The sequence below is a fragment of the Helianthus annuus genome, chromosome 6, assembly GCF_002127325.2.
Source record: "Helianthus annuus cultivar XRQ/B chromosome 6, HanXRQr2.0-SUNRISE, whole genome shotgun sequence".
NCBI lineage: Eukaryota > Viridiplantae > Streptophyta > Magnoliopsida > Asterales > Asteraceae > Helianthus > Helianthus annuus.
This window is the reverse complement of record NC_035438.2, coordinates 33,409,044-33,435,484: the sequence shown is the minus strand read 5'-3', so window position 1 is coordinate 33,435,484 and position 26,441 is coordinate 33,409,044. Positions and strand designations below refer to the sequence as shown.

The following is a 26,441-nucleotide window of genomic DNA, read 5'->3' as shown; positions in this document are numbered from 1 at the left end:
TGAGAGAAAGAGTCGATCCAGAAGCTTCAAACATGTCCGATTTTGACATCTCCGTGTGTTATTGATGATGAAGCTCTGTAGAGAAAGAAAAAAGAAGAGAGTAAAGAAGAAGAAGAAGAAGAAGTATCGGAGATTTTAAGAGAGATGAGAGATTTAGGTGAAGTGAGAGATGTGAAGAGAAATGTGATGATGATATTCAGAATCATTAAATGCAATAACTTTTTCCTATGCAATTCAAATTTCCCCCCAATCTACTTATTATTATTTAATATCAAAATTACAAACTAAATACAATATTTATTAATCTTTAACTTTTTAATTGATATATTTATGACATCATAATATTGATAGATTTATGACATCATCAGATCCTATGTGGCATGCCTCTATGGTTGACAAGTACCCAAATTTACATCATTCTTACTTCTCCTCTTATAGATAAGTAGATAGATATGGAAGCCGTTTAAATAAAAAAAATGCATTTTCTAACTTTTTTGAACTGCTTTTTAAACTTATTTTTTTAAAATAAATTTTATTAAAACGTCTTCTACATATCTTTATACGCTAAAGATTTGATAAAAAAATATTTTTTTTCATATAAAAATGACTTTTGTTAAGTTCTTTTACACGTTTCACTCGTGATTACCCAATTTCCCAATATACTCACACCTAGTATATTAATATTGAACCAATTTAAGGATAGGTTCTTCCATTATCAATTATCATCACTTCATATCATATCTAATCTGTCTGTCAAAGAATTTTCCCCTCATCCTACAAAATATAAAAATCAAATAATGTTAATTTCGATTCATTTACCACTCATAACAAATTATTATAAGATGGTTTTTAAAATCGATTATAAATAGCAATATTATTATCATTTTATTAAGTGGGTTGCTAAAAGTGCACCTTTTATATTAAGTTCTTCATTCAACATATCGCACTAACTAAAAGTGTGTAACCAAATTTCCAATTGATATTTTTATACCAAATTTGACTATTATACCTTACAATTGAACTTCAACCATCTCTCGCTCTCTCTATTTATGAAAAAAGTGTTGCTGAGGGTCAACATCATGGGCCTGGGGTGGTGGTTGGGTGATGGATTTATGACATGTAATACATATATATGTTTAATTTTCTCTATTAGGGCATGTTTTATGATAGAGTTTAATAAAGATTATAATAATATCCTTATAAGATATATAAAACAATTTTTGTCAGTACTATTCTTGTATTTTGTTTCCTTCTTCAAATAAACATGTTCTAAAGCATAAACACATAAATCATAAGTCAAAAATCTACCACACAACTACCGCGAGCCCCAACATCACATGTCGCAACTCACAATATATCGTCCTCTCAACAACCCTATTTTTGTATCCTCTGTTCACCCTCTTTGGTTACTTTTATAAAGTTGTATCTTTTAAAAATTTTGGCCTCACAAATAGCTTATAGAAAAACTAACATGTTTTTGTTGTTATTATTTGGGATATTTGATTTAAATAAGAGTAAACTGCAATTTTACTCTCTGGGGTTGAAGCCAATTGGCACTCTGACCCCCTCCATGGAAATAATTGCAATTTTACCCCCCAACGTTGTTGTTATGTTGCACAATTACCCCCTGACGTCAAATAAGTTAACAAATCTGTTAACTGGAATGTGAAATGACTATCTTACCCTTTAATATTACCCCCCAACGTTCTTGTTATGTCGCATAATTACCCCCCGCTGGTAAATTACTAAATTGTCCTTTCTTATTACCCCTATACTTTGTTGTAAGAAACACTATTACCCCCTGCAGTAACCAAAACCCTTCCCGCCAAAAAAGTTTGACCAGCCAAAGTCAACTACACATGGTAATTAACAAGAAATCGGTGTAATGTATTTGAAATTGCCTTAACAATCTGATCAATCTGATTTAAACTTAATAAACACTTGTATTCAAACCGGTTTTATGTTACTCAAACCTGCTCAAACATTTGTATACTCAAAATCAGTTTAAACACTTCCAGGTTTGCCCAAAACACATATACTCAAAGTAAACAATGTAACCCTTCACAAAATGCTCATTGCCTATATGTATTCAGAACATTACAATCTGTCCAAGCATTCAGAACATGTATGCACATATGTGTAGTTTAAACATTACAAGGATCAGAACATGCACATATACTCAAAATCAATAATGTAACCCTTCACTAGATGTTCAAGGATCAGAACATGCACATATACTCAAAATCAGTTTTGCACATTTGCTCAAAATCAGTTTGGCTGCAGCTGTATGCACATTTGGTCAAAATCAGTTTAAACATGCACATATACAAGCTGTTTGGCATTACAATGTTTGGCATATACATGCTGTATGCACATATACATGCACATTTGATCAAAATCAGTTTAAACATGCACATATACAGCTGTATGCACATTTGGTCAAAATCAGTTTAAACATTTGCTCAATATCAGTACTTAGCTAATCAGTTTAAACATGCACATAAGCATTCAGAACATATACTCAAACCTGCAGTATACTCAAACCTGTTGAAAGGGTATAAAGGTCAATACTGAAATAGAAGCAACCTAGATCAAACCTGCAGTATACACATAGCACCACTGCATTGACCTCTTTAATTCCTAATTCAGTCACAAAACCCTTTAACCAATATCTTTCACTAATTCAGTCACTGCATTGCTTCTTTCACCTCTTTAATTCCTAATTCAGTCACTGCATTGCTGCTGCTTCTGTCAATGCTATATACAATATCTTATAACATACCCAAGCTAACAACATTGACCTAGATTAGCTAAGTACTTGCTAACCAAGCTAACAACATACCCAAGATCATCATTTTACACAAAATGCATAAAGGCTTCCAACAACACTGACATAAGGAACATTCTTCATTTTACACAAAATGCATGTTTAACCTACATATACATAAAGGCTTCGAGTAAGTTAAGTTAACCTACATATTACACAAAACCTAAATAACTACTAGAGTAAACATCCGCTCAACTCTCCGGTGGATAATGGAAGTTGAGGACAGGCCTACCAAACATGGAGACCACCAGGTGGACCACCACTGATGAGCTTGATAGGCTCATCATCAGGTCAACTGTAAAAAAACACCAAACATCACAAAATTAACATGGAAATCAGACTCAGTCAGACTAATTGTTAATACCCTGTTTAACATGAGACTCAATCAGACACAAATCCGACCCTAACCCTGTTTATAACATGATAATAACTAACACTGACACAAATCCGACCCTTATTAACTAACATTGGGCGATTGTACCTGCCGTGTGGCGGATCACGTATCGGATCAGCCAACAAAGTAGCGGCATTGTAGCTGAAGATTGCAGGAGAAAGGGGTGTCGTCGGAGAAGGTGTCGCTCTGAAGGTCTGAAGGTGTCGCTGGAGAAAGGGGTTGGCAGAAGTGGAGGACTGGTGGGAAGGTGTGTGGGGGGGGGGGGTAATAGTGCTTTGATCGATTACTTATAGGGTGTTGTATTGTATAAGCTACACAATGGTTTGTTGGAATTTACCTTTTTACCCTTTGACCTTTACATAGTTATGTTGACTGTTAACCTTATTTGACGCCAGGGGGTAATTGTGCAACATAACAACAACGTTGGGGGATAAAATTGCAATTATTTCCATGGAGGGGGTCAGAGTGCCAATTGGCTTAAACCCCAGGGGGTAAAATTGCAGTTTACTCTTTAAATAATCTATCTTTCACCAGTTAGTCGATAGCACTCGAAACTTTCGATTTATACCACACCACTCCCAACTTTCAACTTATTTTCCTCTAGCACTCCCAAACTAACTGTACGCTAACCTACCTAGTTTTTTTTGCTAATGTGACACTTGTGTGGTGACGTGGCATTTTTGATGACGTAACAGCTAACATGGCATTTGATTTTGACTTTTTTATGACGTGGTGTTGATGTGGCATCTGATTTGGCCTTTTTTTGATGACGTGACACAAGTTTGGCGACGTGACAACTGACGTTAGTAAACTAAACTAGGTTAGTGTTTGGTTATTTGGGGAGTGATGTAGGAAAATAAGTTGAAAGTTGTGAGTAATGTGGTACAAAGCAAAAGTTGAGAATGTTATCAGACAACTGGTAAAAGTTGAAGTTATTTAAATCCAATATCTCTTATTATTTTAGTGTAGTTTGAAGGTAATTTGTAACTTTCATCAAGTTTAAATAACCTCAAAATATATTAAAATTGAGTAGTTGAAGAAACACCAAACTAATCTGGCGATTAGCTTGTGGTTACTGTCTCGTCCAAAAAGGCTAATCTTCTTCCGTTCTTGTCTAAACAACAATGATGATCCTGCAAAACAATCAACACACCGTAAGCTCGTTACAAGGATGAGAATAGGGGGTTCTCCTTGTAACCACCATCCGGCGTGAGAATAAGTAACTGTTTTGAGGATAATAGTGTGTATATTAAGTGAGAGAGCAAGAGAGCGATTCTTAAACCTGGAGTTGAAGTTCCCTATTTATAGCCGAGGTGGTTTGTGAAGGAGATGAGCCGACGGACCTTGGGCCCGAGGACGACAATAAGGAATATCCATTATACTCTCTCTGTCATGACCGTTAGTGATTCCACGTGAGAGGGTAGCTGGCGCATGCTGAATGGATCCACGTGTCCTGACGATTGTCCTTGTTGTCTGGTCTATCATCAGCAGCTAAGTGGAGATCATGGAGCAATGGTCGGCACACACTGATTGGTGCCACGTATACGTCCTTGTGTACCTTTTGTCTCCTGTACGATTGTCCATCGTGCAGCACGACTGGATACAGCCTGTTGAACGCTTATTGGCCCACTGCTCTGCCACTTGTACCTTTGTACTTGTCCGATGTTTACCTGCGCTTCTTGCCTCCGCGCGACCCGGGTATCTCCCGTGCAGTTGGCGTAAGGTCAAGGAAACCAGGTCTTTTATCTAAGGAGCTAGTCAGAACTGATCTTGTTTTGGTCTTGATCCTGCGCGCGACTTGGAATACATCTGTTTAGTCGGCGCTAGGTTGGGGAAGTTATCAATTTGGTTTATCTTGGGTATGGTCTTGCGTGGGCTGACTCGTATGACCGACGCAGGATTTAGGACCATACCTATTCAGTAGTCAAATTACCGGATATAGCTTAGTTGTTTACAGTTAATTAATATCTAGCAAAGGCTTTCATCATAAAAAGACAGGTGGCGGTATTATGGTCTAGAAGTTTAATGGTGGGACATATCCTATATCAAAAAACCTACAAAAACATTGATGTTACACAACACAAGTCATATCAAACACCATTTCACATGAGATGGATCAAAGCTGAAACCCCAAAGAACATTCCCGTAATTTCTGGGTGATCATGGATACCGTCTTTAAATTCATCTCCCCCAATTCCTCCCAAATCCCCCTTAAAATGGCCCTTAAAACGGCTCATGTTACACGACTTCCTAATCTAGATCATGTTTCCGATGATATTAATCACACAAACAATGTTGTTGCATTCAACACTCATCATCAAAAACATCATCGTCAAGATGTCGGAGATGCGGTGGTTTTTAGAAAACCGGCGGATGAGTTTATGGTCATCGGACACCGAGGAACCGGGATGAATTTGTTGCAGTCGTCTGATCACAGAATGAAAATGATCAAAGAGAATTCTATTCTTGCGTTTAATACGGCTGGAGAATTTAATCTGGATTACATCGAGTTTGATGTTCAGGTAGTTTTTTTAATTTTTTAAGGTTTCGATTTCGTTTACGTTTGAATTTGGGATTGACGGTAGCCGCGGCGATTGATGTGTTAATCGGTCGCTAAAGGCTAAAACGACATGTGATTTGTCGTTATGTTTGGAAAACACGTGTTTGGAAGACTGACACAACAGGTTGATTATGGTTTGGTGGGCCTACGGCCCACGTATTACGACTGTTAAATATCTTGATTTGAGTCGCTTTCTTATTTTTTTTGTGCCTTTTTAGATCGAGTTTAAGGAGGACAAATAGTTTTAAAACACAAATTCATCACACATCAAAACCCTGTTTTTTATAGCGACTAGTCTTGGCTTTGATATGGCCAAACAAGAAAATATGAAATAGCTGGTTTTATTAAATCAAACTCAGTATGCTAACCTTGTTAACCAATATGATTAGATAAAACGTAAAATTGCACAGCTTACACTAAACACGTGTTTAAAAAAAACTGTTTATACATAATAAGATTTGAACTTGGGATCTCATGTACACAATGAAACTAGTGTTTTAGAAAAAATGTTTACACTTAGACCATGTGTAGTGGTATAACACTATAATGCCCCCACCATGGGGCGTTTTGCGCCATGTGGCGTCCTAGTCAGCAAGGGGGCATTATAGCAAAAGTGGTGTAGTGGTATAATGCCCCATAATGCCCCATTCAATCATTTTACAATCATTTCACAATTATTATTTTTTTTAATTTAAAACATAAAATAACATTCATTAATTTAAAAAAAAATTACATTACTTGAAAAAAAAAATAAAAAAAAACTTAAAAAAAACCGAAAGTAAAAAAAAAAGCAGAAAATAAAAAAAAAACCGAAAAATAACTGAAAAAAATAAAAAAAAAACATAAAAAAATAATATGATCTAGAGTCCATATTTTTCTTTAATTTTTTGGCGACGCATTTGCGCAAGGATCAACGCATCGCCTTGTAGGTGGTCGATAGGTTTGGACAAAAACTCGATGTCCTTTTCCATTTGCCTCGCCTCTTGCATCTCGTTAAATTTTTTTGTTTCGGCCATTCGTTCCTTCATAATTTCATAACGTTGGTGGCCGAGATCTCGAATGTCTTGGAGACGACGGTTCATCTCCTCGAAATCATCCTTTAACTCGAGATCGGAATACGACTCGAGCGTTTTTTTCCCGGCTCCCTTTCTTCTACCGGCGGGTCGGGCCAACTCTTCTTGAATGCCCTCGTCCACCGCCTCATTTAAATCAACATTGTGGGCATCCGATGTCGGAGTTGACGGGTCAACGGAGGATGATATTTTTGACCTTTTAGCCCGACGTCTACTACTAGACGTCATTGGGTTAACTACCGCCCACTTTGGACTTTTTCGAAGTAGCTCCCAACACTTGTAGTACGTGAAAGGGCCTTTTGTCCTCTCGAACTCCTCCAAACTCTTCGTTAAAACCCCCACGTCACCTTCACCGCTCGAGCGATTATCGTAGTTACGTTGGAAGACTTCTTGAAACGCATGACACTTGTTGTTTATGTCGGTCCATTTGCTAGAAATCGAGTCTTTGTCCCGATGTTCGCCTTGACCCCACGTGCTAAAGAAGAGTGCACGAACCCTATCCCAAAAAACCGGACCCGTTTGAAAGTTTGCTACAAAAAAAAAAAATAATAAGTTGTTTGTTAAAAAATAAAATAACAAAGTAAGTAAAATAATATTTATATAAAATATTTACCCGTCTCTTCGTCCTCCGAAATGTCGACATACGCCCGAGTCAACGCGTATTCCTCTTCCTTCGTCCATTTGATTATATTTTTTGTACGCCTCGGTGCGTCCTTATCCTTCTTCTTATGCGACCTTTTGCCGCGTTTCGATGTTTCTTGCACCGGTTCGGGTTGCGTCTCCGGTACGACTTCCACATCGGGTTCGGCTTCGGGTTGTGACGGTTGAGACCCGCCGGCTTGACCATAGCCGAAAGTTGGAGGAACAAACGGAGGGGCGCCACTTAAGTAAGCCGCGTAACTTAAAAAGCTCGGGTCCATGTCTTGAAGGTTGAATGGGGTTTGCGGTTGGGTTGTGTTCGGGTTTGCGGGTCTAGCGGGGACACCAAAAGGAGGGCGGAAAGGATGCATGGTTGTATAAAAATAAGAAGAAAGTGGGTTTTTTTTATAAAAGTTGGAAGAAAGTGGGAGAGTTTGTGAAGTTTTGTATAAAAAATGGTGTGAATGTGAGTTAAATATATATAGTGGGAATTATTTAAAATAAAAAAAAAAAAATAAAGAAAGTTACCGTTTGAACAACGGTCGAAAGATGGTGGCCCCCACACGATTAAGCGTTATTTTTAAAACGCCGGACCCAATTTTTTTTCGAAAATCACGCCGGAAAACGCCCCCTGTAGTGGGGGGTTGGGCGTTTTAGGGCGTTTTGGGGCAATTTTTTTTAAAAAAAACGCCCCATTACGCTTGGTCTTAATAAGATTTGAACTTGGGATCTCATGTATACAAGGAAACAAACGTATCCAATAAAATTCACTTATAGCAAGCTATTCGTAAAGTATGGGAAGGGTGAGATGAAGGATTTAGGCAGACTATAGTGGTTGGTCGGCTGTTCCCACCGAGTACACTGGCTCTAAGAAACAGTTTTTTTTTCATGTAAAGTATAGTAATCCATTTAACATAAAGTGTGGCTAAGTGAAACAAAACAACAAAATCACAATCACTAATAATATCATAAGTAAACAAAACAACACAATGGAAGTGTTTGCCAAATATTATAAGAGAAGAGAGTCTCTTGAGTTTTGGGTAATTCGACGAACATATGATATAAGTATGTTACAATAATAGTAAGAAATAAAAAAGTAGTTATTGTCATGTAAATAATTCAAGTTGGCTTTCGTTTCGTTAGTTATCGTATATAATTTTCAAGTTTTTGACATCATTCAAGGGACTGATTTGTTTCTTTCTTTGGTGTTTCTTTGAACATTTCTCGATCTAAGTTTTGGGTGATGGAAGAAACTTAGACAAAAAAACGTAAACACAAACCTCTTTTTGTAGGTGACCAAAGACGATTGTCCAATCATATTTCATGACAACTTCATCTACACTGAAGATAAGGTCAGTTTAAACTTTATATTACTATGCATTGTGTTTTACTCTAGGTGATCCACACATGCCCTTATAAACCTACACGCGGTATAAAACATCTTTCTTAAAAATATTCATTTTTTGTGCCCTCTATGCTTATGAAGTTAATGGGTACTTGATTTCAGGGTGTAATAATTGAAAAAAGAGTTACCGATATGAATCTAGACGAGTTTCTTTCATACGGACCTCAAAGGGAGCCTAACAAAGTAATGAATGTTATTTTCATACGCGCATCTTTTGTTCAAAGTTATTCAATTCCATATCATGTACGTTGTAAATTTAATCGATTTGATGGTTATGATCCTGATAACATCAGGTGGGTAAGCCTTTGTTTAGAAAAACAAAAGATGGGAGGATTTTTGAGTGGAAAGTTGAAAAGGATGATTATCTATGCACATTGGAAGAGGTGTTCACAAAAATAAATCATTCCAAGGGGTTCAATATTGAGTTCAAGTTTGATGATAATATTTTGTACACAGAGGAAGAACTAGTTCACGTCATACAAATTGTTCTTCGCGTATGCACTTGTTCTAAACATTTTGTATTAACCGGTGTTTTTTTAATATAAGGGTTACCATTTTCATGGATCTTGGTTTCTTTTTGTGGCAGATTGTATTCAAATATGCTAAAAACCGATCCATCATCTTTTCAAGCTTTCAGCCTGATGCAGCTCTTTTGACCCGGAAACTCCAAAGCATTTATCCAGTAAGTTGTATCTTACTTGTATCTTGTGTTTATTTCAAATAGCGGTAACCAAGTTTGGTGATCTTTACCCTTGAAAGTTGAAAAGAAACATGTTTTACATTAAAAGAAATCTTATAATTTTAAAGGCAATGACATGTCTTTCAACATTTTAATGTGTAATAACCTATAAGGATTACCTATTTATGTATGTGCAGACAAAGTTGGTTATTTGTAATTAAGTATAGACCAATATTGGTTACTTTTGTGCAGTTAAGTCTATATATATGTAATGGAATTGGATTCGTTACTAAAGAAACCGCTCATCTGATTGTGTTTTTGCTTGTTATAATGTCACGATTAGGTTTTCTTTCTGACAAATGGAGGGGTGGAAACATATACGGACGTAAGGAGGAATTCTTTGGATGAAGCAATGAAGTTGTGCTTAGCAGGCGGCTTAAATGGTATGGTTTGTGAAGTGAGATCCATCTTAAGAAATCCAGGAGTAATTAAAAGAATTAAAGACTTGAAACTCAGTCTCATAAGCTATGGCCAGTTAAAGTAAGAATATTCATTTTCTTTAAAACACAGCGAAATTTCAATATTCCTTTTGTTTTCGTTGTTTGTCCTGTTACATATTTGTTGTTATATTATATATATATATATATATATATATGCACTAATTAGATGCAACGTTTGTTGAATTTTCAGTAACACACGAGAGGTGGTCAATGCACAAATATTGATGGGGGTCGATGGGGTGATCGTTGACTTGGTTCAAGAGATCACTGAAGTAGTTGCGAATTTCGGCAAAGAAGTTGAAAACGAGATTATAATTGACGAGGAAAACGATGACGGGATCAAGTGTTCAGAGAAGCAACTTTCTAGTCTTATGAAGGTCATTGAAATGAAATATATTTGTAGTTAATTTGTGTGTAAATTATGCATACAACCCTCTTTTTACATTTTGTCAATCTATAACGTGTAGGTGGCAATTTCATCCATACATTTGTGAGTATAAGCATGTAGATTTATGTTACATAGCACTAAATTGCGTAAAACTATACAATTATATCAAAATAAACTAGTTAAACAAATTAATATTTATTCTGATCGCTATAGAAATCCTTCGGGTGTTTTATCTGTGCTCCGGGCTGAAAATAAACTTGAACAAACCCAATCTCTATGGTATTGGTGTGAGCAACTTGGAAGTGAAGGACAAGGCGATAATGGTGGGTTGTCTTGCGGGGGAAACCCCGTTCAAGTACCTTGCGCTTATGGTGGGAGCTAATATGAATCTTATCAACAATTGGAAACCGATGTTCGATGTTTTTGAAACCAGACTATCATCTTGGAAGGCGAACACCCTCTCTATGGGAGGGCGGATTGTCCTTGTCAAATCGGTTCTTGAAAGCCTTCCAAATTATTACTTCTCGCTTTACAGGGCTCCTTCTAAAGTGATCAAGGATTTGGAGAAGTTGATTAGAAGATTCCTTTGGGGCGGGAATAGCGAGAACTGCAAGATGCATTGGGTTTTACGGGATAGGGTTACTATTCCTAAAGAAGATGGAGGAATTGGTATTTGTAAGTTAAAAAGAATCAATACGACTCTTCTTACTAAGTGGGTATGGCGTTTCAAATCGGAAAACGATCAACTTTGGAGAAAGGTGGTTGAAGCCATCCATACTAGTAGAAGGAACTGGGATTTCCTTCCCACTAAAAAATGTTGCGGTGGAGTTTGGATCAATATAGTTAAAACCTGCGCTAGAACTAAAATTGAGGGGACTACTTTAAGAAGGTTTTCCAAAGGGGAGGTGGGCGATGGTCAAGACATTGCCTTTTGGATTGATCCTTGGTTGGATAATGAACCTCTAAAAGATATATATACAAGAACAAGATCAGGAGAGAACGCCTCAAAGTGTGAGAACGGTGAGAACGATTCTCAGCCACAAGATCTTAATGGTTTGTGGCTGAGATTGATGCGGTGACATTTTTGTAAATAATATGGGTCTTGAAACTACTAGGAGGGGTAAAATAGGAAAATTCAAAAAAAGGTGCACCTGCTAATCACATGCCATTTTCCCCCATGATATTTAAACGACAATAACTTTTTTATACGTGATTATTTTTCGAAAAAAATTACACCATAAAACTCATCGTTTTTTATCTTTCCAACGAGTATACTATTAATATACTTTTCGAAAAAAAAATTAACTGGGTTTTATGGCGTTTTTCTGAACTAGGTGTTTTATGGCGTTTTTCTGAACTGGGTGTTTTATGGCGTTTTAGACTAGGTATTTTCATTGCGTTTTTCTTAACTAGGTGTTTTTTTGAGCTGTTGTAATTTATAGCTCAAAAAATAGCTTTTTTTTGTTATGGCCTTTTAACTTAACTGGGGCTAAAAAAATGGTTTTTTTTGAGCTGTTGAAAATTATAGTTCAAAAAATAGCTTTTAGGTGTTTTTATGGCGTTAAAAAATGGTTTTTTTGAGCTGTTGTAAATTATAGCTCAAAAAAATAGCTTTTGAGTGTTTTATAACGTTAAAAAAAATGATTTTTTGGAGCTGTAAATTATAGCTAAAAAAATAGTGTTACGGCGTTTTAACTGGGAGCTAGCTCAAAAAAATGGTTTTTTCGAGCTATTGTAATTTATAGCTCAAAAAATAGTTTTTTTATGGCGTTTTAACTTAACTGGGCAAAAAAAATTTGTTTTTTGAGCTGTTGTAAATTATAGCTCAAAAAAATAGTTTTGAGTGTTTTATGGCGTTAAAAAAATGGTTTTTTGAGCTGTTGTAAATTATAGCTCATAAAAATAGCTTTTGAATGTTTTATGGCGTTCAAAAATGGTTTTTTGAGCTGTTGTAAATTATAGCTCAAAAAATAGCTTTTGAGTGTTTTATGACGTTAAAAAAAATGCTTTTTTTAGCTGTTGTAAATTATAGCTTAAAAAATAGCTTTTGAACGTTTTATGGCGTTTCATGGCGTTTTGAGTGTTTTACGGCGTTCAAAAAAATGGTTTTTTGAGCTGTTGTAAATTATAGCTCAAAAAATAGCTTTTGAGTGTTTTATGGCGTTAAAAAAATGGTTTTTTGAGCTGTTGTAAATTATAGCTCAAAAAAATAGCTTTTGAGTGTTTTATGGCATTTCATGGCGTTTTGAGTGTTTTATGGCATTCAAAAAATGTTTTTTTTTGAGCTGTTGTAAATTATAGCTAAAAAAATAGCTTATGAGTGTTTTTATGGCGTTTTATTTGAACAATCAGTTCATGTGAGTGGGTTTTTTTGACAATATTACCCCTTAGTGTAATTTAACATCAATGCCACATGTCACCACCAAAATCGTTTTCACCGTTTTCACACTTTTCACCGTTCTCTTTAAATCCTGACCCTATATATATATATATATATATATATATATATATATATATATATATATATATATATATATATATAGATATCCTAATATCTTCAAATTAGAATCCGAAAAGAATTGTAAAGTGGCGAGCATAATTTGTGTCCAAGAAGGAAGTAATTTTGTGAATTGGAAGTGGAGGATTGGTCCCAGTAATTTCATCCAGATCATTGAGCTCAACTGGTTATCTAGGCGGCTGGACTCGGTGGAACTTAAGGAGTGTCGGGACAGATGGAAGTGGGTGGGGGCTACATCCGGAACTTTTTTTGGTTAGAGAGGTTAAGAGTATATTGTCTAAAGGGGAAGAGTTCAGGGATTTTTATGTCATGGAATGGAGTAAATTGGTCCCGGCTAAGTGTAATCTCTTTGTTTGGAAAGCTGAGATGGGCAAAATCCCCACTTTGGATGCTCTCCTCAGCCGCGGTTTGGACATCGGGGATACTACATGTCTTATGTGCAGGTTTGGTGAAGAAAGCGTTGACCATTTGTTGTCCAGGTGTGTTATTGCTGCTCAAGTTTGGTTCGTAGTGTCGAGATGGTGTAAGATAGCCCGTTTGTTAAGAGTTCGGTGAAGGAGCTGCTGGAAGTGCATAAGGTGGTGGGGTTGTCCGGAAAAGCTAAAGATGTTTTTTAGGCATTGTGAGGGTGGGATGTTGGTGTATTTGGAGGGCAAGAAACAAATTAAAGTTCGACAACAAGCAAGTTAAGGTGGCCGATATAGTTAGTGATGTTAAGTCGTTAGGATACATGTAGATTAGTAATAGAAGTAAAGATAGACCCATCTCTTGAGTCGATTGGTGTAATTTTGTGTATATGTAGTCTGGTTGTCTGTCTTGGGTCGCCCCGATTCGGGGGTTTTCGGTCAGTTTTTTTAATGAAGTTTACTTTAAAAAAAATCAATATGATAGAAATAAAACTCGTTAGATGTGTAACTTATAAGTAAATAATACCACCAATCATGTGGATACTATGTGTTATAAAATTATAAAATTTTGTTTGTATTTTGTTTCTCCCTATTGGCAAGAATTTACTTGCATGTGGTCAATTGGTCATACTGGGTCAAAGTATAGACAGACCGTAATATACGAAATAAGACATTTTGGAATCTTAAAAGACGATCTCATTATAATAACCAAGTATGCTTTTAATTCCCATTTTGTCGTGATATGTTTTTAATTATACTAGTCTAAGTTCTCGTGTGTTAAATGGGTTGTATAAAAAAATGCTTCTTATAAATCTATTTATTTAATAAATTACACATAGATGTAAGTGCTACTATACTCATTATAGGTTCTCGTGTGACGATTATTAACATATTTTAGCACCCCTTACTTTTTAACACGAAGTGGCTTTTCACTGTCGAAGTACCTTTGTTTCGTCTTCTATATTATTGTATCTGATCCTGCATTGTGTTTCACCAGCTTCAAATTTAAGCTGTTTAGCCCAAGTGTTTCAACACTGGAAAAGGGAAATAATACAAACCAACAATATTATAACAAAGTATTAAATACATTTTTATTAGAAAGAAAAATTATCCTGCTTAGGGTTAACTGGTCACGAGTATAGGTTCGACACGTGGGTGACACGTGTCATAAGAAGTGTCCGACAAGTTTAGGTCCGTCGCGCCACGCGAAGGGTTTAATGAAGTCTGTCGCGGGCCGCGACAAGCATATAAACTTTATTTATTTTTTTTTCATTTTTCAATTAAATACTGATACGCGGGTTCAGTTTTTCGATTACGGAGCGTTTTAGGTGTCACGACCCCCGACCCCATCCTAGCCGAAATCGGAAGCCGCGAGCAGTCCAGTGGTACCGGTGATTATTTTGAAAAACATTGCAGCGGAAATTTCATCAGGACCGTGAGTTAGGAAAAATATCAGAGTTTAGAAAACACCGGATTTTATTTAAATAGATGGAATAAATTCCATTGTTACAAAGGTAGCTTTTAATAAAACAATATTTCTTAAGTGATTTAATTAATAATATAAGCCACTTCTTGAAGTCTTTTAGTGCCGGATCCAATCCTTACTCCACTCTACTGTAATTACCTGAAACGCGTTTTAAAAAGGTTTTGTCAGCGGGAAATACTGAGTGAATCATTCATTTTACTGAAAATGACACATTTATTTTAATACACAGTGTTAAGATCTTTTACGCATGTTTCTGATATCAACCAACTATCCACAGTATTTGTCACTCGACCGGATCTGTGACAGTGGTCATATCACCATTGGCTGCCCCAATGAATGACGTAAATCAATTAAATTAGGTTCGCCCACCTAAAATGATTTAAACTGTAGTAATGTGCACAATACCCCACATACTGGCTGTAATTTGGTGATTACATCAACTTAATCACTGTAATTACAATTCTAAAAACAATTTGGAGTATTGTAAAACAGTTGATAAAAAGAGAATGACTCACATTATAATTATGCAGATTCATACGGCCAAAGTTTAGTCTACAGATAAGCCTTGATATATTGCAGATTTATACATGCAGAGCTTAGCCTATTGATTTAGCCTTGTAACTTAGTGCATACGAACTAGGTAGGTAACTTAATACAACAATTACGATAACTCACGAGATCAAATTCTCACAATGAACGATAAAGTGCGATACTTAAACATCCATCGATTTAACGACGAACGACAAAGTATAACCCTAATGTGGGCGGCACTTAAACATCCATTGGATATATTGATCGGTCGGAAAATGAATCGTAATAGCGATCGAGTTAATACCCTGTATCGTAGCAGCATCCCCTCTACTAATTAGTGATTTTATAGTAATTGAACTATAACTCAGCGTAGAATTGGAATTTCTACGTCGTTTCAACTCCCAGATTCAAGTCCCAAGGCCCTCTATTTATACTGAAAATTTGCATCTCCCGCGTGTCGCGGAAGAATTCGGGGAACCTCCCGCGTATCGCCTGGGATGTCATTTTTAGGGTAGGGTAGGTACGTGTCCAACTAGCTCAGGTGAGTCGACAGTTTTTATAAATTCAATTTAGACAGCGTATTATATGGATAATCGTAAGCTAGGGTTTACCCCCCTGAGTTTTAGGGGTCCTGATCCTGATTCCGATTGTTCTAAAATTTTTAGGGTTTATGCCAAATTACTTGGGTGTCTCAATTAGGGTTTCCTATAGGTTAAATAAAATAATAATTTATAGTTTCGGGTGAGGGTTGTTACATCCTCCCCACCTTAAGAAAAATCTCGTCCTCGAGATTTACTGAAATAGATGAGGATCTTTTTGTTTCATTTTTGATTCCAGTTCTTTAGTGTATTCTGGTCCTTTCTTTGAATCCCACTTGACTTTGACCAATACTAGGCGTTTTGTGTTTGAGAAATTTCATCCTTCGATCTTTCATCTTTCATCTGAAGGGGTTTCTCAACAAAGTTTAACTTTTCATTTACCTCTATATTTTGAAGAGGTACTACCAGAGATTAAACATTTCTTGAGATTGGAGACATGAAATATGTCATGTACTCCGCCTAATTCTTCTGGTAGTTGTAAACGATAGGCAACTGGTCCTATGCGTTGAATTACTGGAAATGGTCCTATGTACTTTTGGACTCAGTTTTCCTTTCTTACCGAATCGTACTATTCCTTTCCAAGGAGAAACTTTCAGAAGTACTTTGTCTCCGACTTGAAACTTTAAATGGCTTGCAGCGATTGTCTGCATAGCTTTTATGGCGATCTCGAGCCATTTTCAGTCTTTCCTTGATTTGAGTTATTTTGGTCAGGGGTTTCTTGTACAATTTTAGGATCTGATAATTAACTTTCTCCTATTTCTGCTCAACAAATTGGAGTTTTGCACTTGCGTCTGTACAGTGCTTCGAATGGGACAGTTTCGATACTTGAATGATAACTTATTGTTATAGGAGCATTTAATTAAGGGTAAGTGGTTATCCTATGTTGATGCATATTTTGTCTATCGCCTTCGTCAATCCGAGTCGTAGTGAAAAGCCGGAAGGAATCAAGTGCATAATGTCATATTTAGTTAGAAATGGCAAGGTGGCAAACTTGTAATTAGTGTGAACTTTCATTAAGTTGCCTTGACCATATAAATAGGGGATTATGTCACTAGTTTAGTTAGTTCTTGGAAGAGATTTTGATAGAAGATTTGGAGAAGACTTGGAGAGAAGACTTTCTAGAGAGAGAAAGTAGAGAGAGAAAGTATTGTATTTGTGATTCTTGTACCGTACACGTCAAGTTTAGCAATGGAATCACATTAGTAGTACGTTATCGTGTGTTCGGTCACGTTCGTTCACGGATTCCGCACGTGAAACGTTCGTTACGCAATCGAACGGTCGCAAAACCGGTCCTACAATTGGTATCAGAGCTAGGAGCTCGATTGCAAGATCAAACACATCGTTCTCGTACAGATTTGAGCCGATTCAGATCCGATTTCTCCTATTTCTTCATCTTCTACTCATTTCTTACGTTTTTTTACTGAAAAACGTCAAATTGAACAGGTTTTCACGGTCCAAATCGTCTGATTTTTGGATATGTTGTGCGCATAGACTCGATCTACAATCCTACCAAATTTCAGCTCGAAACTCCAAGCCGTTTTGGAGATATTGCAGTTTTTCGGTCCGAATTCGCGTCAAAATTTCAGCTGTGGATCGCTTATGTGGCACTATTGTGGATCGCTTATTTGAAATTAGCTTGAATCGCTCATAGGTCAAATTCAGAACCGCTTATAGTGTCAAGTGTGGGCCGCTCCAAAAGTAATACTCTTGAACCGCTTTTAAGACAGACTTTGGCCCGCTTTTAAGAAAAACTGAGAATCGCTCATTGTGACAAATATGGATCGCTTATAAGGGTTGAGTGTTGGGTCGCTTATTAGTCATCGTTTTCACGTGACTATTTGTCAGTTCGGTAAAATCGAGCTTAAAGGTCCAATACTTGTTGCCGACCCATGTAACTGAGACATACATTAATTGGTGAAAACAATCGGCCAAATTGTTGTTGATTGAAGTTCACTGATTCCAATAGTCGTTCCTTGAAGTCCACCGCCCCACTAAGTGTTTGTGACCAATCCATTTTTTACCCACCGCCCAACCGCCCAAAACTACACAATCCATCATTGTCACCGGCCCACTAGTTTGTATCGGCCCAATTAACATAATTCTTTCCACCGCCCACTATTAAATCATTGATCAATAGTTCATTAATACACCGCCCATCTCAGTGTTGGTCAATCACTGTTGCCGCCACAAGCCAATGTATTGTTGAATTCAAAGGCACCGTCCCACTTACACATCAAGTTTGGCCCAATCCCAGCCCAACATCACCGTCCATTTTTATTACAAAGGCCCTATCACAAGTTTGTGCATGATATTTTTTTTAAACTAATCATTTGGTTGTGTGTTCACAGGTGATTCGAGGGATTTCTACAAGGGGCAAATTTCAAGAAATTGAAATTGTGTGAGCTTTGAGCGAAAAACAAATTTTTGAATCAAGTCACTTAGTGAAGAAAGTGAGATCAAAATGTTTGATGAAGAAGAAAATTATTATTTTGAGAGATTTAATGATTGGCATCACGGATTTCTAGACGAGGGTTATAGAAAAGTGAGCAAAGATGGATGGGCAAAAAGGTTTAAATATTTTGTGTGTCTGAAAGACGAAACGTTGGATGATCTTAAAGACCGATATAGTGTTTTACTGAATTATCTGAAAGATCATGAGATATATCCGTCAAATGTTGAAAAATTGGAGAAATTTGCAGATGCATTACCGATTGAATGGGGTGAATGTTTGAAAAATTTAAGGGAGGACTCAAATTTTTCAAAACTACCTCTAAATCAATTCATCAGCAAACTTAAAGCTCATGAACTTGAAGTTAGGAAGAAAAAGAAAGAAATGATCAAGGTTTTGGAGAATAATGTGCTAGATCTGAGTTCAGATGTGATTGAAGAGATGCACAAAAGGGTTGCTAAATGTGTCAGGGCAAAACATGTGATGAAATACGATTTTAAGAGAGGTTGTTATATTGATAATAATGGAAATCCTCTTGATTTCGTTAAAATGTTCTGTGCAGGTACATTGATAGCAAAGGAAGAAGAAACTTCAAAAGCTGAAGAATCGGTGAAGAATGAAACAGTGTGCTCTAAGTGTGACAACTTTAAGACTGACAATGACAAACTCGTGAAAGACATGGCAAGTTTGGCATCTGAAGTCAAAAAGTTGAAAGACGAGAAGCACGTTGCTGAAAATCAGATTCTTATTCTGAAAGAAAATTGTGAGAAGTTGAAAGCTGAAAATGACAAACTGTTGGTTGGTTTTAACAGTTTGACTTTGAAAAATCAAGAATTTGAGGGGCAAGTGAAAATTCTTGAAGATGGGAGAAATGTGTTCAGTAAAAACAACATTGAAAAACAGAAGACGATAAATTCCCATCTTCAGAAAATTATCGAACTTGAAAAAGAAGGTGAACGCGCTCAAAAGAAAATCAAAGAGTTGGTAAAAGAGCTTGAAAGCAAACAGAAATCTTCAGAAGATTTAGATTTCTGGATTAAACTTGAAAACAAGAATCTGAAAGCGAATGAATCAAAATTTCAGGAACAGATAAAAGTTTTGATGAATGAAAAATCTGTTCTTGAAAATTTGAAGAATGATAATGAAAAAACTATCAAGTCTCATTTTGGGAGAATATCTCAACTTGAAAGTGAAGCTGAGAATTTGAGGAACAAAATTGATGAACTTGAGAAGAAATTGATAGGTTTTGTGACTAAATCTGACAGTTTGAATTTTCCCTGTTCAAAACCAATCAATTCAGTTTCGATAAGTGAAAATGTTACAAACTTTGACAAAGTCAAAGTTGAAGATTGTGATGAGAAAACTGATGATGAAAATGAGAAATTTTATTCAGCAGATGAGTCTGAGACAGAGTCTGATGCTGAAATTAAGAAAAAGAAAACAATTTCAAAATTAAGAGGAAAATTTCAGAAAACTGTTTTGCAATCGACTGAAAAGGGAGAATGCTCTAAGCAAAAACCTGTGAAGAAGATTGTAAAACAGAAACAAAAATTTAAAAATGAAGGAAAAAACTCATCAGTACGATCATCCAATCAAAAGAAAAAATTACAAAAAGTAGAAAATGAAAATTCAAAAATTGTTGGGTGCAGGACAGACCACAGTACTTCAAAGCCAAATCCAGCAGATTTGAGGAAGGAATATCACCAAGCCAGACAATGCTATGATTTGAGCGTTTGGTGTGAATGTGGTAACTGGTATGATAACAGGGTGTGCTACAGCTGCGGATATCAGGGACACATTGCTGTTAACTACCAATACTGGAGTTATGAAACCAGGAGATGCTATAATTGCAATATCAAAGGTCACATTGCCCGAGATTGCCCAAGGAGATCGCATGAAAGATTGAGGGCCAATTCTCAGAAAATGGCAAAAAAGATACCAGTCGTTGTCAAGCCCAAAGAATTGAAAGTTTCGGGCCGAAACGTCAGAGAACAGAAGGTCAAAGAACCTAAAGATCAAGAAACAAAAGTGAAGCTTTCTCAGGGGCAGAAAGACCGACTGAGGAAAAAGAGAAACAAAGCGAGAGAATATCTCGAAAAGATTTTGTCCTCGGGTTCACCCGACAGATGGAAGAAGAGTGCTGATGAATCAACTTCCTCAACTGCAAAGTCAAGCAAGTCGAATTCATCAGATGCAAATCTGAGGACAAAAGAGGAGAAAAAGAAGAAAGTGAAGTTTTCACTTCCTGGCGATGAATCTGTTTCTTCGAAAACAAAGGAGCCACATGTCGGCAATGAATCTGACATGTCAAAGTCAGACAAGCCACATTCAGGCAATGATTCTGGTTCGTCAAAGCCAGAAGAGCCATTGGTTAAGGAAAAATTGTCGAACACACCAAGGCTGGTCGGGCTTGGGTGGATCTTTTTAAATGAAAAACCTGACTTGCCGGAGCTCCCAGGTTGGTAAGCGTGGAGCATGAATCGGCATCTTTCTTGAATTTTATTCGGTAACGTCAATCATGCAAACGGTAAAGAGGTTTGGTTGTGTTTGTGAATGTTTTACAAGTGGTACAGAGGATTCTGGACTGCATATGGTAAATCAAGGACATTAACTTGTACTTGGATTTTCCTACTTTTGTGTAGAAAACAAGATGATGAAGTAACCCCGTACCTAAACTGTTTGGTAAACAAACTAAGTTTTCCGGAAAAGCCATTTTGATTAAAACAAACTTAAGTGTTTTGAAATCACAATGGGAAAATAGTTTGTTGTGAGGGGGAGTTCTGATTGTTTATGCCAGGTGGATAGAGAATTGAAGTGATTCTCATCAGGTTGTCAAGTTTGTACAGTTTGTTTCAAATTTTCCCAGAAAATCAAAATTGAAACATATTTTGATTTTAGGGGGAGAAAAATTTTAAAAAAATTAGAAAATTTGAAAATGTCAAAAACATTGAAAAATTGTAAAAATGAGTTTTGTTGCGAAAAAAAAGAGGAAATGATAGTAAATCAGTGGACTATCACAGCATGCTAAAGAAATGTAATGTAAAATGTGATAAACGGTCTCACTGATGATGTGACGATAGGTTTTTGTACATTTAGTAGATTTATTCCGGATATAAACCTATAATTTCAAACTTATGAAATTCGTGGGGAACACTACTTGGATATATAGGTAACCCCTGAAATCTCGTTTGAAAGGTCTCGTATTCTGATATACTAGTTGTTTATACTCTATGATGTCTGGGGTATTATTCTGGGACTTCTGCTGAACGGTAGTTCTGACCTAGTCCTTGGCTAATACTTTCCACAAAATGCTTGAAATATAGCATAAAACCCTCAGTTGATTAGACAATAAAATTGATAATCATCTGTTGTAGCTGAAAAGATCCTCTAAAGGGGACACACTGCTAAGTCGAAGCTGATATCTCTCTGCTGAACGGAAGTTCTGACCTGAGATCCCTCAGTTCTCGCATTTAACCCCTAATTTATGTACAGACATCATTGTAGTGTTCATACCTGTAAGACTGAATATTGGGATTCTGGATACGGGAGTATATTCAAGAGGTGGGACACATGAATTGAACTAAGTTCATAAAATACCTAAATAGTATCCTGAATAGATTGAAAATTGTATGAAAATTTAAGAGGACAATTATATCGTCAATCTACGTGAATCGTTTAGAACTTAAAACGATTAAAAGCTTAAAGGTGCTTGTGTTATGTCTCAAAAACTGATATGATCCTCTTGCACAAACTCACAAAAATATGTTTTTTTTGCATTTAAATTTCTGTCTTTGCATTTATGTTTCATATTTTCAAAAAATCCAAAAAGATTTTCGACAACTGATGGTGAAGAGCTGATTTTCAAAATCTCAAAGGCTAAACTTGATGAACATACAGGTTGGTTAAGACATTTGAAATGTTTAAAATGATTCATTAATTTTTTTTTAATTTGAATTAGAAATTGAAATGTTTCAAATTTGTGATTAGTGTTTAATTTGTAAAAATTCTCAAATGATTTGTTGATTCATTAAGTTGAATCACAACTTTATTTGTTTGTGATAGAGTGTTTGAGATATATGCAGATGATGCAGATGATGAGCTGAACAGAGAGAAGTCAGGAGATAATTTCTATGGTGGTAACAAATCCCAGATGTCTATCCTAGCAGGGTGATAGGGGAAGTCTGATGAAAGTTATAGCCAAAGAAAGAAAGATCCAGGCAGAATTTCTGAAGAAGACCAAGCTATATCCGAGAATGTCATGTTGAAGACTCTCACTGAAGATTCCGTCAACATTCAATCTGTTGATACGCAAAGCCAGGTGTCGATCCCAAAAGCACGGAAGCTTGACGAAAGGGGGAGCCTGAAGATTCTGAAGAAAGAGAGCAACGGAAGCTGAAGACAGATCCACCGGGATTCTGTTCAAGCAAGAGGAACTCAAGAGAGAGAGAAAGTCAAGTCGCTACGAGTTTCACTACGAGATTGACTACGGCAATATCCAAGGGGGAGATTGTTGATGCATATTTTGTCTATCGCCTTCGTCAATCCGAGTCGTAGTGAAAAGCCGGAAGGAATCAAGTGCATAATGTCATATTTAGTTAGAAATGGCAAGGTGGCAAACTTGTAATTAGTGTGAACTTTCATTAAGTTGCCTTGACCATATAAATAGGGGATTATGTCACTAGTTTAGTTAGTTCTTGGAAGAGATTTTGATAGAAGATTTGGAGAAGACTTGTAGAGAAGACTTTCTAGAGAGAGAAAGTAGAGAGAGAAAGTATTGTATTTGTGATTCTTGTACCGTACACGTCAAGTTTAGCAATGGAATCACATTATTAGTACGTTATCGTGTGTTCGGTCACGTTCGTTCACGGATTCCGCACGTGAAACGTTCGTTACGCAATCGAACGGTCGCAAAACCGGTCCTACATCCTACTTGAATGGTTATCACACATGCTCGCAACATGTTTTCCAAGGTTTGAATGGTTTTTCACTTTGTCCGTCTGTTTGGGGATGATAAGCTGTACTTAAATTTAGTCGTGTTCTCATTGCTATTTGGAAACTTGTCCAGAAATGAGAAGTGAAACGACTATCTCTGTCCGATACAATGGAGAGTGGAACTCCATGTAAGGATACTATTTCATCTACGTACAACTTGGTTAACCTTTCCATGCTAAAGGTTTCTTTCATAGTTTAGAAGATGAGCTGATTTGGGTAAATCGATCCATGATTACTCAAATCGCATTATTACCTTTTCTGGTTTTGGGTAACTTAGTAACAAAATCCATTGTTAAGAGTTCCTATTTCCATATAGGCATTTCTAATTGTTGGAGTAATCCTGAAGGTTTCTAGTGCTCTGACTTAACTTGTGAACAAGTAAGATACTTAGATACATGACTGGTAATGTCCATTTTTCATTCCTATCCACCAAAAGTTATTTCTTAAATCTTGGTACATCTTATTGTTACCTGGGTACATGGTATACCTAGATCTATGGGATTTCTCTAGAATCTTACTTCTTACTTTTCCCTGCTTAGGTACCCAATTGTTTTCTTAGGGAATCTCCAAATTCTATCACTTCCTCGTTTTAATTCTTTGGCTTGTCCTTTTATTCCTTCAGCATCGTCTTCGATTGCTGTTTCTTGAACTTTCTTTAGTTGCTCCATTAAATCTAACTGTAGATCTAATCTAAGAGCATGGACTCGCTTTTGCTTGTCATGATACTTACGACTTAAAGCATCTGCAATTACATTTGCTTTTCCTTCGTGATACTGGATATCACAGTTGTACTTATTTAGGATTTCCATCCATCTTCTTTGCCTCATGTACCTTAAGCTTTTATGATCCATATATATAGTAAACTTACTTCTATAAAGATAATGTCTTCAAATCTTAAGGGCAGAATTATAGTTCCTAATTATGAGTTGTATAATTTTCCTTGTGTTGCTTCAATTGCCTGGAGGCATACGCAATTATCTTTTTGTGTTGCATCAACATACATCCTAATCCTAATTTTGAAGTATCTCAATATACTTCAAAATCTTCAGTTTCTTTTGGTAATGCTAAAAATTGGAGCATTTATTAACCTTTGCTTTAATATCTTAAGAGCTTCTTCTTGTCTAGGTCCCCACTCAACTTAACTGTTTTACAGGTTAGGTTAGTTAAGGGTTTAGTTATCTTAGAAAAATCTGTAATAAATTGTCTATAGTATCCGGCTAAACCTGGAAAACTTCGAACTTTTATGGCTGTTTGCGGAACCCTCTATTTAGTAATTGTTTCTATTTTAGAAGGATTTACATGGATACCTTTGTGATTTTCCACATGACCTAAGAATTGCACTTCCTGTAGCCAGAATTCATACTTCGAGAATTTGGCGTACAACTTCTCTTTTCTTAACAAAGTTAAGAGTGCATGCAAATGCTCACAATGTTCTTTTTGACTGTTGGAATAAATAAGTATGATAACTTAATTTATATACATTAAATGGTTATTAGTATGGTTGGATATTGATTAGTGCTGCCTTGTTTAAGCATAGGTGATCAGTCCATGCCTAACTAAGGCTAGGCTACTCAATATGTGCTCCTGACAATAACCAGAGTATTTAAAATACTGATATATTATCATAAACTTAAATCGGAATAGGAGGTGAATTTGTGTATCATTATCTGAGTATATGATTGTTTTAAGATTGCTTATATAGAATAAATTAATAAGGCAATTTAATATAAATAATTTTAAATAAATAAATAATTAAATCCGAGATTAGCGAAATCTTCAGATTTTGTGGAAATGTCATCAAAGGGTGATCAAGATCAAAGAAACATTTTAGTGAAGTCGAAGGCTAAAAACATGTTATAGTTCAAGAGAATCAAAGTGTTTATTGGGATTATTTTGGATTTGAATATGATGGCTTAAAATATCATATGGGACCTGGAATTGAATACAAATTGCGAATAATTTAACTGGGTTTGAACAAAACGAGTTGTAATAAGGAAGTTCAGACATCATTACAACAGAAACCATGGAAAATCGAGTTTTTTTTTTCAAGAAATTGATTTGATATTAAAGAGTCATCGCTTTGTAAAACGAGGTTTTACTATGCAAAGATCAATTATAGCAAAATGATATTTGAACTTTTGATAAAACAACAATTGGTATAATGTCCTCCTATGGTCTTCCTAATTTTAAATGAACCATAAGTACAATGAACGTGTGGATTTACCAAGAAGTGTAAAAATTAGCTACTATGAAAGAAATCCTCATGGTATGATGCCTATTAAAAGGAGTAGAAACACGAGAGTTAACTTACAATAGGCAGAAGTCAGAATTTCTATAATATAAAAACTTTACTTGGAATTCCGTGTGATAACTAGTGTGACGTTATTATGGAATGTCGAAAATAAAATAAAATAGAGAATTTACAAAAGTATGTGATTCCTTTTTGCAGTGTGATGATGGTTAAACTGTGCACCGATGTTTGTGAAATCTCGTTACAACGTACCTTAGCGAGAATCGTGTCGTTTGTAGAATCGTGTGGCAAGAGTGTTTCTTTCTAATTAGTCGTTTTTCTACTGGCGGAAATAGTATTGATGTCATAGTGCCCAATTTATAATTTCCAAAGGTCTTGCCTTGGAAGTCGTGTGTGATAACTTCGACGTTTGTGGATATATAATTTAATAAGTTTCATGTGCTTTCTTGTGCACTAGAACAACTTTATTTGCGTAAATCATATATGGTAATTCTTTTAGAATTTCTTTTACTCTTAATGATGTCCCAACTTAATGGGTTTCCATTGTTTTGTCAAACGAGCTACAGGACAATTGATCAAACGGAATAATGTTTGATATCGGAAAGGTATTCCTGATAAAGAAATCTAGACACAGATGCTAGTGCTTTATTTTAATTTGTCAATCCTTATGGTTTTTGGATTTTGTTATAGATATACCTATCTATATAATCACATATTTCACATGCTGAAATAAACATACCATT

At 36.1% G+C, this 26,441-nt stretch overlaps 1 protein-coding gene across 1 annotated transcript; it reads left to right on the top strand.

The window, feature by feature from the left end:
• Positions 1-5,265: 5,265 nt before the first annotated feature.
• Positions 5,266-10,595, top strand: LOC110921337 (glycerophosphodiester phosphodiesterase GDPD3). Its single transcript, XM_022165637.2, has 7 exons — positions 5,266-5,743; positions 8,786-8,845; positions 9,001-9,081; positions 9,192-9,392; positions 9,485-9,580; positions 9,921-10,117; positions 10,268-10,595. The coding sequence occupies exons 1-7, from the start codon at positions 5,384-5,386 to the stop codon at positions 10,482-10,484; spliced, it is 1,212 nt and encodes a 403-aa protein (XP_022021329.1). The 5' UTR covers positions 5,266-5,383; the 3' UTR covers positions 10,485-10,595.
• Positions 10,596-26,441: the final 15,846 nt, after the last annotated feature.

Excerpts from the sequence above, each read along its gene's own strand:
- LOC110921337 (XM_022165637.2), top strand. The coding sequence starts at position 5,384 with ATGGATACCGTCTTTAAATTCATCTCCCCCAATTCCTCCCAAATCCCC. Across the intron at positions 5,744-8,785 it reads ACATCGAGTTTGATGTTCAG|GTGACCAAAGACGATTGTCC; the intron begins GTAGTTTTTTTA and ends CTCTTTTTGTAG. Across the intron at positions 9,581-9,920 it reads AACTCCAAAGCATTTATCCA|GTTTTCTTTCTGACAAATGG; the intron begins GTAAGTTGTATC and ends TGTCACGATTAG.